Below are 16247 nucleotides of genomic sequence, written 5' to 3'. Positions count from 1 at the left end.
CATGTGCAATAGAACATATAAAACATAATATATGTATAGCATTTTATCATCTTATTTCAATAATGTAAAATAAAACAATGCTACTGGGGTAATACTTCTTCACAGATCTCACCTCTTTCACAGTACGGTTGTCCCTCCTCCATGTAAAAGGCCCTGTTGCGGATGGGTGTCTTGCAGAAAGCACAGGTAAAGCACTGCACATGCCACGTCATCTTCAAAGCGTGCATTATCTCCTGAAAAATACGACCGAGCCAGAGCACAGTATGACATATTGCACAAATCAAAAAATTCCGAGGCTTATATCAATGAACAAGCTAGTAAAAAGGCAAATCACAGAAACAACAACTAGTGACTACAGTATATACTCTACTAACAGATGTCACGTTTCACACACAGACAACAGCAAAGGCACTAGGATACAGAGAAAACAGGAATCTTAAATTATAACTCCACCTAATACTGTGTTCTCATCCGATCCTTAAGCTTCACTAGACTCCAGCTTTTAAGAATATCCATACTTTGAATAAAAATGATTGAGGCACTAGTTAAGTCATCTGTATTAATCACCTGTGCTTAAGCATGGACATTATCACAACTTAGGTCAGTGGTTCCAAACTCAAGTCTTCAAGGTCACCTGCCCAATACTTATTTTTTTCCACCTCAGATCGCTCCCTTCCTCTCACTAGTGAAAATATGGTGGGCCCCTGTGCAGCACAGCACCAGCATAATTCAGGAGATACTTGCCGAAGCTGTGGCCTGTAACTCACTTCTCCATAGCGGACAGCCAGGAGAATTTGATCTGTAAATTGAAAGCATTGGATAATGCTGATGGAGCAGATTTGATAGGCAACTTATCCAATCACCTTCAGCATCAGATAGCCAATGTCTGCAGTTTAATGTCAAGCTTCTCATGGCTGTCAGCTAGGGAGAGATAATTATTCAGGTGCTGGCAGAGGAGAGTTCTCCTAGTGGTAGGAATAAGAGCCCAGGAAAAAAAATTAATATCCTCAATTATATAGTTTTGAAAGTACTGCTATGGAATTTGCTGCTGCCTTCTGGTAGAAAATATGTAAAGTGCTCTCTATACCAGAGGATTCACAACCAGATTTTGTGACACGTACTGACAAACCTGTTATATAGTACAGTTTTTGCACAAACAATATTAAATCATAATAGTAAACAAATATCTTATCAAGAAAAATTGATTTAACCAAGAGTTTGCATAATCCTTTTAGTTTAAATTAAAATCTAGTTGACTTAATACCAGGGCTGCAGATTTTAGTAGACATGTGTCTGTTTGAATAGACAGTAGTCTGAGTTCTAATTCTTCATTCACTACAAGCGGATATTAGGCTTTATTTTGTACTCACAATGTTCTTCAAAACACTTATCTCTGTGGTCTTGGGTGTCAATTTTAAGCTCTTAACCTGCATTTTAGTGGCTATTTAGAGTTGAACGTCAAAGTTTACGGTTTTATCTGCACACTTATTTTCAGGTCTATATTTTGGAAATTACATATTTAAAAGACAGGTGTAACCAAAATTAAAAGGCGCACCTGAAAGAGGCAGCTTTAGTTCGCATCTGCGTGACCTTACCATACTGCATTTGCACACAAATGCCCCTGATCTTTCTCTTGCGGTTCCAGTGGCTGCAATGGTTATACGTGTCCAGCTCAAAATACCAGTGACAGCTATGCACATGGTCAGTGCAACAAATTTACACAGTGCAAATACACTTGCATCCAACTCTAAATCACCCATTAAAGCTTAAAAAAGTTTTTCAATGTGCAATGTGTACGAGCCCTCTGCGCTATTAAAAAGCTGATCATTTTAAATCTTGCTTTCACCAATGAGATTGCGGCAAAAATTAATAATATAACTTTAAAATTATATCTTCCAAAATAAAATATCAACAAAAATGAGTGGATATCTTCTTCTAGTTTGGAGGAAGCCAATCAAAATGTCTTCATATTGATAAATAGGCCTGTTTGTATCAAAAGCAGTGATAATTAGTTTTAACCACTGCAGTGATAGAAAAATCATTTATCACCACAATTCACTATAAAAATTTCACTGGCAGCAGTATAAGGAGTCTTAACCCTTCGCCAGTCTGTCTTTTGTGCATACGTGACTTGGCTTGCCAGCTCTCACATGTACCCTGGATATCCGATTTCTTTCTACGTCCCCCCCCACCCCCAGTATCCTCCGCTATTGCCATCCTGATGTGGTGATCGCAATAAGAGGACTGTGGTGGTCCTTGTACCACTGCTTTCCTTCTTAAATAGACCTCTCCATTCTTTGAATGGGGAATCTTTTGCTATCAGAAACGCAGTGAAACTCTTTGCTGGCAGTAACCCCTTAATAGATTGGTAGAAGCCCTCATTTGGACAAAACACCCATTTTCGATGGAGAATTGGGTTCTCTCTTGTAATTAGACCCCACGATGCCAAATCTCCAATGGCATTTCATAAAATTCTGTTTACCAGATATGAAGTTATTTTTAAAGAGATGAACACCAGGGCTATAATACCACACAACAGTTTGCAATTGCCAAATACCATATATTGCACAAATACCCAACATCAGAACCACTATAAATAGTGCTACATGTAAACAGCAGGAGAGTGACACAAAATACATAGGACTGGAGACAAACTTGAAAACAGAAAATAGCACATCTCAGACATTTATAAAGGGTAACCTTTAAGCAAATTACATGTAAAACATATAAAGTTACCATAATTACAAATGTAGGTAAGTATGTCACTTGCAGCTATACATTTTGACTACATGGTTTGTTTTCTGAAGGGGGAGATACATGGAAACTCATATGTCACTGCTAAGCAATGTATCAGAGATATTGTGAATGGCTGGATGGGTGAGAATAGAACCGACAAAATACCAGTGTACCCACAGAAATATATTGCTACAGTTATCCTGTTACTTCTAATGTTTGTGGGAATGATAAATGTGTGTATTTTAACATAGTATTGTTTTTGACCCATGTGGAGCAGAATTCAGCATTTTAAATAAACAGATATATCTATCTATCTATATCTATCTCCAGCTGCTATCGTCTCACTGCTTGGATTTTAAGAAATACAGCCTGAAATAATGCGGAACCAAATAGAATGGATATGGAATTAGTTTGTACTCACCCCTGTAATCTTCTTTTTACACTTGGCGCAGTTGGGGGCAAACCGGACATCATAGCAGAGTGGGCAGAATATGGATCCCTTCTCCTCAAAGAATCCTCCCTCCTCAAGCACTTTGTGACACTGTGAGCAAGTAAACTCCTCGGGGTGATAGTAACGTCCCAGTGCCAGCAGGTATCGCCCTCTGTCGAGACACAATGCCACGCAGCACATACACTACAGTTATGGCTTGAAATGAAAACGTGCACCTTAATGGGGTAAGTGTGGTCAGAGTAATGAATTGAAAATACTGTTGCACTAGATGTACTGGCTGGTGATGGTATGGATTATTTACTTATAGCATCACCATATACAGGGAAACTATGGGAAATAGCAGATTAAGTCTGACTGGTTTGGAGAAGGCACTCACCGGATGACTTTGTTGCACTGAGAGCAGATAGGAGTCTTTTCCCCGTCAGAGGTAGGCTGAGCTGCCTGCAGGATGGAACTGCGGTTCTGGGCAGGAGTGAGAGTTGCTGGCTGACTGTGTTTAGTCATTACAGTGGTCGTCTTATCAGGTGCATAGCGCTCGGCAAACGTAGGATCGGTGGTCCAAGGAGGGCGGACTGCCGGTCCAGAGAGGGGTGGGGGCGGTGCTGGAAAATCAGTGAAATCTGAAAAATAAAATGTCAATAACAGAGGTGATGCGTCATATGTCTATTCCTGCCCCTTTTGTGTGATGTTGGTATCTTGCATTGATGTCACGCATACAATCCTTCAACCTCACACAAAGTTACACTAGAGTTCCCATAAAATTCTAAGTATTAATGCAAAATTTTTTATTTGCATATTACGCCACACTATGCTTTTTTATACAAGTCTGGCTCTTACGAAATGGAGGCTCTCTCCTCTTCATAATAGCAAATTACGGCTTCCAGAAACTTGTTTTAGACAAAAGGGGGCTTTATCAATATATATCTATATCTATATCATATATCATATATATAGATATAGATATATCTATCTATATATCTCAGAAACCATAAAACATAAAAAAGAACGCACATTAAAGAGAAAAAAAAAAAAACGCTTTGGTAATTCCAGTGGATCCCAAACTTTCTCAGGTCCAGACACCTTTAGGGTCTCCATAATTTTTTCTAGGCATCCCTAAGCCAAAATAATTACCGAGTAGTCCCCCAGTTTACTACCAGCCCTGGCGCACAATTTGGGAATCGCTAGTTTATTCCATAGGCATGTACTGTAATTTAAATATAAAATTTGTAATATGACATAGATCCTGGAGCTGGAAGAAATCACCCTGATGGCTAAAAATGGAGGTTTTTTTTTTTGTTAATTGTCCTTTATGCATTAGAACCTAGCCAACTAACATTATATTATCATTGGACCTATACAAGTGTTTCTGTATAGTACTTTTACCCATTTTTCCATTCATCTACCTTTTATGTCCCTGTTTTATGTATGTCCTGTTTTCCCAACTGTACAGCACTGCGGAGCACTGTGGCGCTTTACAAATCTACGATAATACAGTAATATATAGTACTCCTCACTGAGATCATATTGGAGGGCATCAGCACCCAATGAATGTCTGCCATTTATACTCTGCATTACCATCTCTGCCATCAGCTATAGCAGCCCAGTATTAAAGTGAAATCACTATCTGAAAGCAACAAGACAAACATGAAATTCAGAGGTGAGGCGGATCACTAATAGTTAAATAGAAGTATATTAGATTTCTAAAGTACAAATATGTTGCACTTTGCAGCACCCCTGGCACTCATTGTCTCTTTATAGTTTCAGAAGACAGTAAACCTGTTATTGAGTAGTGCAAGATCTCTGTAACTGTAAATCAATGTCTCTGTGGAATGTCACGTCTGCCTGGCATCAGGATGGTGCCTACAATTGTGAGGAAAGTGGCACTGCTTGTATACAGGCTATGCAATGTTATATCAAGATGCTGGCTTCAGTATAAGCCAACACGCTACTGCCCTCCAGGCATCCTTTTTAACATAAGCCAGTGCTGGGAAAACACACGGTTTGAAACTGCACAATGATGCAGGGCTTGCGCCTCAAATACTGATCACTTTGCACACTAGGATATAAAAGAGCAATACTGTCAGAGACTTGACCAAACATTATTGTGGCAAATGCTGCTGGTCCATAGATTGAACTGGAAAAATTGCCCACATCTACTACCACCTCAATCCTTAATTTCAACTTTTTAATTTTGCTGCTAATATATTGCTTGGTTTAGCCTAATTTAAGTCTTAAATTAATTGTGAGAGTGAGAGGACTATTTATTAGAAGATTTTGCACCCCCACAAAAGCTGTTATTTTCCCATTTAGAATCCATGTGTGTGACTTAAAAACAGAACTCCTCTGCATATTAGCAAATGCAAATAGCAACTTCACTCTACAAGTTGTTTTTCCACATCTTCGGAAATTACTCTTATTGTCTGATACTGGTATTACTGAAAAACATGCTGCTTATTTTCTGCCCTTGCAATTGTTACTATCTATTCCTGTTTCGGAGGGTGGGGGGGCGCAAAGTTCAGTACAGGGCAGAAGAACCTGAGTGGGTTAGTTGGTGATCGATACAGCGTGTTAAAAATCAGCTCCAAGTTTTTTTTGGGACCTCACTCTCAATCCAAATAGTGGCTATCCATCTAATATCTGTATAACTTAAATCTTGCAAAGGTAACATTGAAAGTCTCCCCCTGTACATCTGCTTTAGTTGTTTATAAACCCTTCTGATGCAATATCTTGCTGCAACAAAGTGCATGTGTTTGATGTGGGGTAGTATTAAGGGGTATATCCAGAGTGGCACCACAGTCACATCCCTGAAAAATGCGTAATATGGTAATTTGATCAGTATTGTAGTCATTGGGAAATGGAGAAATGTCACATGTGGGAGAGGCTGCAGCAGATGGAACAGAATGAACACATTTAGAGGATGTGGACATAGTAATTAGTGTGGATTTCAGAGAAATAGTAGTGCTCACTTATTACATTTGGCCTGATTACAGGGCAAAGTATAATTTAGGGACTACTGATAACTAGAATGAAACCATCTTGGCTATAGGCAAGATTGTGTCTGTGAGAACTTATACAAGCATCCAATTGTGTATTAAAGGGAAAGTCTACTTATCAAACTCAAATATGTTTCTTCTTAATCTTAACTAATTTGCAACCACTATCAAACATGCAAGAAATGACTGGTTTTAAGACTTTTCTAGATAAACCTAAGCAGGTATTTGATTATTTGACAATTTAGGGAGTATAAAAGGTGACCACAAATTCCCGCAACCTAGAAAGCAATTTAGTATCTCATACTCATTTATATAAAAAAAAAAAAAGTAATCCTAACCCATATATCCCTGCTACCGCATTGGATTGGTAAAGATAAAGATTTAGCAGTCACTTACCCTGGCCAGAGACAGCCGATACATTGCTCCGCTCTTGCCTGTCAGAAAGAAGAATCAGTGTTTACAAGGTGGTATGTTATGACGGTAAACGATTATTGAATTTTGCATAGTAAACAGGAACACAAGTATAAGGTTGTATGTAGAACAAAACATAGATTATTACATAATGTGTGTGTGTCTTGGTTGGCATAGTGAGCTATGAGATTACAGCCTTTCCTCACATAGTAATCATTTCCCTAGATCATCATTTATTTATACAATGCCAGCAAATTCAGTAGTGCTTTACAATTGGGGACAAACATAGTAATAAATAATACTGGGTAAAACAGACAAAGGTAAGAGGGCCTTGCTCATAAGCTTACAATCTATAGGACAATGGGAGTCGGATACATGAGGTTAAATCTACATACTGCATATTGGTACAGTCACTTTGCAAAGTTAAAAAGTCTTTAGTATATAATCCAGTCACATAGCAATGTTGGTCTGGCATCTGAGGGTTGTTGTCTTGTGTTAATTGTGTAGAGGGTGGTAATAGGGTAACCTAGTGAGGTTAAGAGGGTGGTTGAGGAATATTGTATGCTTGCCCGAAGAGGTAGGTTTTCAGAGAACACTTGAAGGTTTGTAGACCAGAGGAAAGTCTTATTCTGCGAGGGAGAGAATTTCATAGAGCAGGTGCTGCTCAAAAAAAAAGTTCTGTAACCGGAAATGGGAGCAGGTAATGAGAGTGGATGAGAGACGCAGATCTTGTGCAGAATTAGAGTTGTCGAGTTGGGAGATATTTTGAGACAAGTGAGGAGATGTATGTTGGTGCAGTTTTGTTCATTGCTTTGTATATTGGTTGAATAATTTTATATTGATTGTCTGCTTTTTTACAGAATCCAATGTAGAAACAGAGTGGCTCAGCAGTGGAAGAATGATTTGCAATAAAAATCAGTCTGGCCGGTGTGTGCAAAATAGATGGTAGGGGCTTGAGTCTGTTTAGGGGGAAGACCATTAAGGAGGGAATTGCAATAGTCAATGCGGGAAATGAGGAGTGCATGAATTAACGTTTTTTCAGTGTCTTGTGTAAGATATGTGCATATTCTGGAAATGTTTTTTAGATGTATGTAACACGATTTAAATATTGCGTCGATGTGGGGAACAAAAGATAGTTCGGAGTCAACGATCACACCTAGGCAGCGAGCTTGCGGGGTGGGATTTATATAGTTATGTTGTCAAGAGAAATAGAAATGTCAGGTAGGTAACTGTTTTTGAAATATTGAGTTTGAGTTGGCGAGAGGACATCCAACATCAAGAGAAAATGGCATAAAGACAGTCAGTAATGCGGGACAACAAAGATGGTGAGAGATCAGGAGAGGATAGAAATAAATTTTGGGTATCATCTGCATAGAAATGACACTGAAATCCAAAAGGAGCTTTTTAGCTTTCCAAGAGAATTGGTATAGATAGACAACAGCAGATGACCTAGTATTGAGTCTTGTGGGATTCCTACTGATAGGGGAAGCGGTGCAGAGGTGGATCCAGAGAAATTAACACTGAAAGAGAGATTAGAAGGGTAGGATGAGAACCAGGACAGGACAACGTCTTTAAGACCTAGGACCCTTGGAGCGGCATGGGAGCTGAGAGATGGGACGGTAATTTGAGAGAGAATGTGGGTCAGAATTCTGTTTTATCAGAATAGGAGTAATCATTGCATGCTTCAATAATGATGGGAAGATACCAGTAGAAAGAGATTACACATTTTAGTTAGAGGTGGAATAAGTGCAGTAGGCAGAGATCTACCAATTTGTTAGGGTATAAAATCATGAGCACAAGAGGTAGAGTAGGAAGATAGGAAGAAAGTGAATACGTCATCTTCATTTGTGAGATCGAATAAAGAGAGGGTATCAGATGGTGCTGGGAAGAAGTTGAGCTTATTGCATGTCGAGGAAGATTATACCAATTCAAGTACAATCTTCTTAGGAACCAAGATCCTGGGCACAGATAGTAGTCGGAGGGTTGAGAAGAGATTTAAATGTGTTAAACAGCCTTTTTGAGTTTGAAGCCCGAGCATAGATGAGAGATTGGTAGTATGTTTCTTTTGCAGTGTCTATAGCATTTTGATAGGAATGGTAGATAGAAGTATGTGTGAAGAAATCAATTAGAGGGAAAGTTTATGAAGGTTTCGTGTTACTTTAGTGTGCCATGGTTGACATTGAAATCGACGTGAAGCATGAATATTCACTAGAGCCTCTTGATCAAGGGTTGATGCTAGAGTATGGTGAAAATGTGGTACTGCCATATCAGGGGAGGAGAATGTAGAGACTGGTGAGAGAAAGTGTTGGAGAGAGGTGGAAAACTGTTGAAGATTAATAGAGTTAAGATTTCTGCGGGTACGAGGAGGCTTGGTATATTTTGACATCAGAGAGCTTAAAGTACTTTGTGTGAATGTGTAGCCGACAAGGTGATGATCTGAGAGAGGGAAAGGTGTGTTATGGAAATCAGAAACTGAGCATAGTCTAGAGAAAACACGATCAGGGCAAGGGCCATCCCAATGATAATAAAAATCCGAATAGCATGTACTTTAAAAGATGTGAATGTAAGGGATAAGACATTTGGTAGAACTGTGACTGTGCACTCTGGGGAGAGTAGTAGTCCAACCCCACCTCCTTGTCTGCCTCCAGGTCTGGAGGTGTTGGTGAAATGGAGACACCATGTGAAAGAGCTGCATGTGAGGCAGTGTCTGATTGCGATAGCCATGCTTCAGTTATTGCCAGAAGGTTGAGGTTGTTTGTACATGATCTCTTCCCCTCAGAGGTAAGTTTGTTACAAACAGAACGTGCATTTCAAAGGGCACATTTAAAAGGACTGAAAGAGAAGGGAGACAGGTGATGCGTTTGAGGTTTGCTGGATTTCGGTAGTGTTCTGATATATGTGGAGTGGAGGAGTGTGGGGGACCTGGATTAAGAGATATGTCACCACCTAATAGAAGCAGAGAGAGAAAGATAGGTAAGAAGATTGTAAAATGTGACCTTTCATTTTCTGGTGAGAGGAGACAGCAATTCCAGTTACAGAAAATAAACAGGACAAAAAGTTCATGAGTGTTAACTTGGGGTTAGTGGAGTAATGAAGGGGACAATGTGGAATAAGGTTTGTGTTGCAGAAAGGGTGAAGGATGATACAGTACTAAAGATAATGCCATGAAAGAGTAGTAAAAGAAATTTTGTTAAACATTGTGATTTAGGAGTAAAAGCCACAAAGTTAAGGGAGTTTAAAGAAATACCTATTTGCAGTGTTGCAGTAACTGAAATATTGTCCATCTTATCCCTTGCACAATAACACCCATTTGTATTTAAATACATTAGGTCTAAATCAGACGTCCCATAATTTTGCAACTGAAATCCGAGAGACCCAAATGTTACTCAGACCATAAGATGCACCATATACTTCCTTTTGGGTAGCAACTAAAATAAAACCACTCTAAGAACAACTTCTCCTGTTATGTTCGGTTTATCATGAAAATTAGCACTGCAAGCTAAAAGATCTCCAGCTACTTAGCCCTAATCTAAGTAGACTACTACTAAATGATACAACGCAGCAGTAACATTATCATTTTTCAATGTGTTTAATACCCACAAGGCATATTAAAGAGCACACAGAATATATAGGATTATAAACACAGTCTTAACCCAAACAATGATAACGGCCAATGAACACAGTGCTGTATCTCCCTGGTGAGTAATTCTGTGTATAAATATGTGACGTCCACATATTATTTTACTTTTTAATGGAATTTTTTTTTCCACTTTTACAGTGTTCTTGTTTAAATATTTTAAGATTGTGAATATTACTTATACTTTACAGCAGGATTAGCCAATGGGATACATGGAATGAGGTTGTCCCAAATATATTTAGTTCTACCAAGTAACTGGAATATCAACATAAATATCTTTATGTAGCCTCTATGTATTTTTATGGTAAGTGGCTCTAGGAATGGCTGAACTTGCCGGGATTCAGTAACCAAGTGAATTATTATTGTTACAGTTGGAATAACATGGCCTGCATCTCTGCAGCATGGAGATTTCAGATTTATAAAAGTGTCTTTGCAGGAAGTTGTGTATTGGTTTTGTTTTTTCTTTCGCACAGAAAGACTCTGAAAACCTTTGTTTCATCTTTGACCCGCCCCTGGAACAAGTGTTGAAATTCTGAGGTCCTAGACATGCAAGAACTTCGTTGCAACATTTACCGATCCGAGCACTGTTCGGGTATTCCCGCCGATGGCCACAATGAAAACGAGGCTTTGATGTCCTAATCCCGCCGTCGGATCTCGCGAGATCCGGATTCTTTATATTCCCCGCTTTCCGCCGCCATCTTCACTCGGGCAATGATCAGGGAAGAGGGAGGATGTGTTAGGTGTCCTCTGTCCTGCTCTCTCTCGTGGTGCTGTGTCCTGTCCTGCCGAGTCCAGTGGTGCTGTGTCCTGTGCTCTGTCCTGCCGAGTCCAGTGGTGCTGTGTCCTGTGCTCTGTCCTGCTGATTCCAGTGGTGCTGTGTCCTGTGCTCTGTCCTGCCGAGTCCAGTGGTGCTGTGTCCTGTGCTCTGTCCTGCTGAGTCCAGTGGTGCTGTGTCCTGCTGAGTCCAGTGGTGCTGTGTCCTGTGCTCTGTCCTGCTGAGTCCAGTGGTGCTGTGTCCTGTGCTCTGTCCTGCTGAGTCCAGTGGTGCTGTGTCCTGCTGAGTCCAGTGGTGCTGTGTCCTGTGCTCTGTCCTGCTGAGTCCAGTGGTGCTGTGTCCTGTGCTCTGTCCTGCCGAGTCCAGTGGTGCTGTGTCCTGTGCTCTGTCCTGCCGAGTCCAGTGGTGCTGTGTCCTGTGCTCTGTCCTGCCGAGTCCAGTGGTGCTGTGTCCTGTGCTCTGTCCTGCCGATTCCAGTGGTGCTGTGTCCTGTGCTCTGTCCTGCCGAGTCCAGTGGTGCTGTGTCCTGTGCTCTGTCCTGCTGAGTCCAGTGGTGCTGTGTCCTGCTGAGTCCAGTGGTGCTGTGTCCTGTGCTCTGTCCTGCTGAGTCCAGTGGTGCTGCCTGTGTCCTGTGCTCTGTCCTGCTGAGTCCAGTGGTGCTGTGTCCTGTGCTCTGTCCTGCTGAGTCCATTGGTGCTGCAATCTAACTACATTCACTGTTCCTGCAGTCTAAAAAAATTGGTACTACTGTATAACTCCAGTCCAGTGGTACTGTCCTGTGCCGCATATAAATTTTTTAAGCCTTTGCCGGGTGTGTGTGGTTTAGGGGTACGCTCTCTTGTGCTGCATATAATGGAGAACAAAAATTTGGAGGATAAAGTAGGGAAAGATCAAGAACCACTTCCTCCTAATGCTGAAGCTGCTGCCACTAGTCATGACATAGACGATGAAATGCCATCAACGTCGTCTTCCAAGCCCGATGCCTAATCTCCTAGTACAGGGCATGTAAAATCCAAAAAGCCCAAGTTAAGTAAAAGTAGCAAAAAGAGAAACTTAAAATCATCTGAGGAGAAACGTAAACTTGCCAATATGCCATTTACGACACGGAGTGGCAAGGAACGGCTTAGGCCCTGGCCCGTGTTCATGACTAGTGGTTCAGCTTCACCCAAGGCTCTAAGCCCTCCTCCTCCCCCCCCCCTCTAAAAAATTTAAGAGAGTTAAGCTGTCATCAACAACACAGCAAACAACTCTGCCTTATAAAGAGATGGCATCACAAATCCCCAAGGCGAGTCCAAGGGTATTGGTGGTTGCGAAGCCTGACCTTCCCATCACTGTACGGGAAGAGGTGGCTCCTTCCACCATTTGCAACACGCCCTCTGCATATGCTGGAAGGATCACCCACAGTCCAGTTACAGATTTGGCTAATGAAGGTGTCAATGTTGTACACCGGTAGGAGGATATTGATGTAGCTGGCGCTGAGGAGGAACTTGATGAGGAGGATGCTGATGTGGTTGTCTTAAATGAGGCACCAGGGGGGGAAACAGTTGTTGTCCATGGGATGAAAAAGCCCATCGTCATGCCTGGCCAGAAGACCAAGAAATCCACCTCTTCGGTCTGGAATTATTTATATCCCAAATCGGACAACAAATGTATTGCCATATGTACCTTATGTAAAGCTCAAATAAGCAGGGGTAAGGATCTTGGCCACCTAGGGACATCCTCCCTTATACGTCACCTGAAGAACCTTCATAATTCAGTGTTTAGTTCAGGAACTGTGGCTAGGACCGTCAGCAGTCCAGGGACACCTAAATCCCTTGGTCCTGTTGTATCCACAACAGCAACACCCTCCTTGTCAATTTCCCCCTCGATCTCGATTGGAGATAGTCCTGCAGGCCATGTCACCGGCATGACTGAGTCCTCTTCAATCCGGGATTCTTCCGGAGGATCCTGCAGCGCTACGCCTACTACTGCCATTGCTGCTGTTGCTGCTGGTAGTCGGTCATCTTCCCAGAGGGGAAGTCGTAAGACCGCTACGTCTTTCACTAAACAATTGACCGTACAACAGTCATTTGCCATGAGCACGAAGTACGACAGTAGTCATCCTATGGCAAAGCGGATAACTGCGGCCGTAACAGCTATGTTGGTGTTAGACGTGCGTCCGGTGTCCGCCATCAGTGGAGTGGGATTTAGACGGTTGATGGAGGTATTGTGTCCCCGGTGCCAAATCCCGTCGAGATTCCACTTCACTAGGCAGGCGATACCCGGGATGTACAGAGAAGTACGAAAAAGTGTCCTCAGTGCTCTGAAAAATGCGGTTGTACCCACTGTCCACTTAACCACTGACATGTGGACAAGTGGTTCAGGGCAAACTAAGGACTATATGACTGTGACAGCCCACTGGGTAGATGCATCGCCTTCCGCAGCAACAGCAGCAGCAGCATCAGTATCAGCATCTCCAAAACGCCTGCTCGTTCCAAGGCAGGCAACGTTGTGTATCACCGGTTTTAGTAAGAGGCACAACGCTGACAACCTCTTAGAGAAACTGAGGGAAATAATCTCGCAGTGGCTTACCCCAATTACACTCTCCTGGGGATTCGTGGTGTCGGACAACGCCAGTAACATTGTGCGGGCATTACATATGGGCAATTTCCAGCACGTGCCATGTTTTGCCCACACAATAAATTTGGTGGTGCAGCATTACCTGAAAAGTGACAGGGGTGTGCAGGATATGCTTGCGGTGGCCCGCAAAATTGCTGGACACTTTCGGCATTCTGCCACTGCCTACCGCAGACTCGAGCAACATCAGAAAAGCCTGAACCTGCCCTGCCATCACCTCAAACAAGAGGTTGTGACGCGCTGGAACTCCACCCTCTATATGCTGCAGAGGATGGAGGAGCAGCAAAAGGCCATTCAAGCCTACACAGCCACCTACGACATAGGCAAAGGAGTGGGGATGCGCCTGAGTCAAGCACAGTGGAGACTGATTTCCGTGTTGTGCAAGGTTCTCCAGCCGTTTGAACTTGCCACACGAGAAGTCGGTTCCGACACTGCCAGCTTGAGTCAGGCGATTCCCCTGATCAGGCTGTTGCAGAAGCAGCTGGAGAAAGTGAGGGAGGAGCTGGTAAACCATTGCGATTCCACAAAGCATGTAGCTCTTGTGGATGAAGCCCTTCGTACGCTTTGCCAGGATCCGAGGGTGGTCACTCTTTTAAAGTCAGAGGAATACATTCTGGCCACCGTGCTCGATCCTCGGTTTAAAGCGTATGTTGTGTCTCTGCACCTCTGTAGACTTGTGTCCACCGGAAACAAAGACCTGCTGGTCAGGAAATTGTCCTCTGAAGAGGACCGTGACATGCCAACAGCTCCTCCTTCATTTTCTTCCACACCTGTGGCTGCGAGGAAACAGCTGAGATTTCATAAACGACCCGCTGGCGGGGATGCAGAGAACATCTGGTCCGGACTGAAGGACCTGCCAACCATTGCAGACATGTCTACTGTCGCTGCATTGGATGCTGTCACCATTGAAAAAATGGTGGAGGATTACTTTGCTGACACCATCCAAGTAGACATGTCAGACAGTCCTTACTTTTACTGGCAGGAAAAAAAGGCAGTTTGGAAGCCCCTGTACAAACTGGCTCTATTTTACCTGCGTTGTCCCCCCTCCAGTGTGTACTCGGAAAGAGTTTTTAGTGCAGCGGGGAACCTGGTCAGTGAGCGGCGAAGGAGGTTGCTTCCTCAGAACGTTGAAAAAATGATGATTCAATCAAGAACAGCAATGGCCTCCAGAGACTACAGAGGGACCGGTGATTGTGGAGTCCAGCGGGGACGAATTGATAATGTGTGAGGATGAGGAAGTACACACTGAAGGGGGCGAGGAATCAGAGGATGAGGATGAGGGCGACATCTTGCCTCACTTGAGCCAGTTTACTTTGTACAGGGAAAGATGAATATCTTTTTTTGTGTGGGGGCCCAAACAAACCAATCATTTCAGCCACAGTAGTTTGGTAGGCCCTGTCGCTGAAATGATTGGTTTGTTAAAGTGTGCATGTCCTTTTTTACCAACATCCCAAGGACAATTCCATCTTGCACCTCTTTTTTTGGCATTATGTGCTCTTTGGGGCCTAGTTTTTCAAACTGCCATCCTGTCTGCCACTGCAGTGCCACTCCTAGATGGGCCACGTGTTTGTGCCGCCCACTTGTGTCGCTTAGCTTAGTCATCCAGCTACCTCGGTGCAACCTTTTGGCCTAAAAACAATATTGTGAGGTGTTCAGAATAGACTGGAAATGAGTGGTAATGAATGTTATTGAGGTTAATAATAGCGTAGGAGTGAAAAAAATCCAAAAATCTGGATTTTTGCACTTTTTATGCTTTTTTTAAAAAAAAATCAGAACCCAAAATCAGAACCAAAACCTTGAGTGGGGTGTTTTGGCAAAACCCATTCGAACCCAAAACTTCAAAGTAATCAGACCCCAAAACACGAAAAGTGGCCGGTGCACACCCCTACTAAAAACAACAGTCAAACAATAACACAGAGTTGCAACATTTTTGTACACCTTCACTTCATTTAAGAATCATCGTATTTTATGGTAATATACCCAATTTTGAGGCAATTTAACACATTTAAATGCATTCTATTTTTAGCAAGAACACTTATAAATGTCCCTCAGTAGAGTTTATAAGGCATGCAGAGGAGCAGGAGTTTGCAGAGGATGGGGTGAAGTGTTGGGTGGAGTGAGAGTGTTCCTCGTCATGTAAGGAGAATAAGCACCTGTCTGCCTACTTTTGCAGCGACAAACAAAATTTCAGTTTCAGTGAAAGATTATTGAAATGAGGAAAAGGGGGAGAGGGGGGGGGGCATTCTTAGCTGTGCAGAGTGACATTTTAACTGCAAAAAAGGACTTTAAAAGAAAAGGATGAGAAGCGGGTGTAAAATTTAATCGGGACCCATTCTGTGTTGCATTTCTAGCCAGACTTTAAGCAATTTCAAATAAAAAGCAAGCTTCACCCAAAGAGACAGGTTGTAAAAAGAAGCCCAATGCGACATCACTCTTCAAATTAATTGTAGCTAAGAATTAGGCTAAACCAAGCAGCATTAATAAAAGGGGGAATTCTGAAGTGGTAGTTGGTTGGACTGTACAGATTTTTCTGGCTTTCAGCACACTAAGTGCATTATTAGCTTGCAGAGATATCTCCCGAGCAAAGGGGGTAGGTGTGCATGTTAATGTGTGCTGGGCAGACCATCT

At 42.3% G+C, this 16247-nt stretch overlaps 1 protein-coding gene across 1 annotated transcript in view; it reads right to left on the bottom strand.

Annotated features, from left to right (window-relative positions):
• PDLIM7 (PDZ and LIM domain 7) overlaps positions 1–16247 on the bottom strand; it is a 66261-nt gene that overhangs the window by 2779 nt on the left and 47235 nt on the right. Inside the window, exons 12-15 of the mRNA XM_075205975.1 lie at positions 6577–6614; positions 3564–3807; positions 3158–3338; positions 113–233 (exon numbers count right to left, since the gene is read on the bottom strand). Of these exons, the coding sequence (XP_075062076.1) occupies positions 113–233; positions 3158–3338; positions 3564–3807; positions 6577–6614 (584 nt within the window). The remainder of the gene's footprint in view (positions 1–112; positions 234–3157; positions 3339–3563; positions 3808–6576; positions 6615–16247) is intronic.

The sequence above is a fragment of the Mixophyes fleayi genome, chromosome 4, assembly GCF_038048845.1.
Source record: "Mixophyes fleayi isolate aMixFle1 chromosome 4, aMixFle1.hap1, whole genome shotgun sequence".
Taxonomy (NCBI): domain Eukaryota; kingdom Metazoa; phylum Chordata; class Amphibia; order Anura; family Limnodynastidae; genus Mixophyes; species Mixophyes fleayi.
This window is presented reverse-complemented; position numbering and strand designations above follow the sequence as displayed.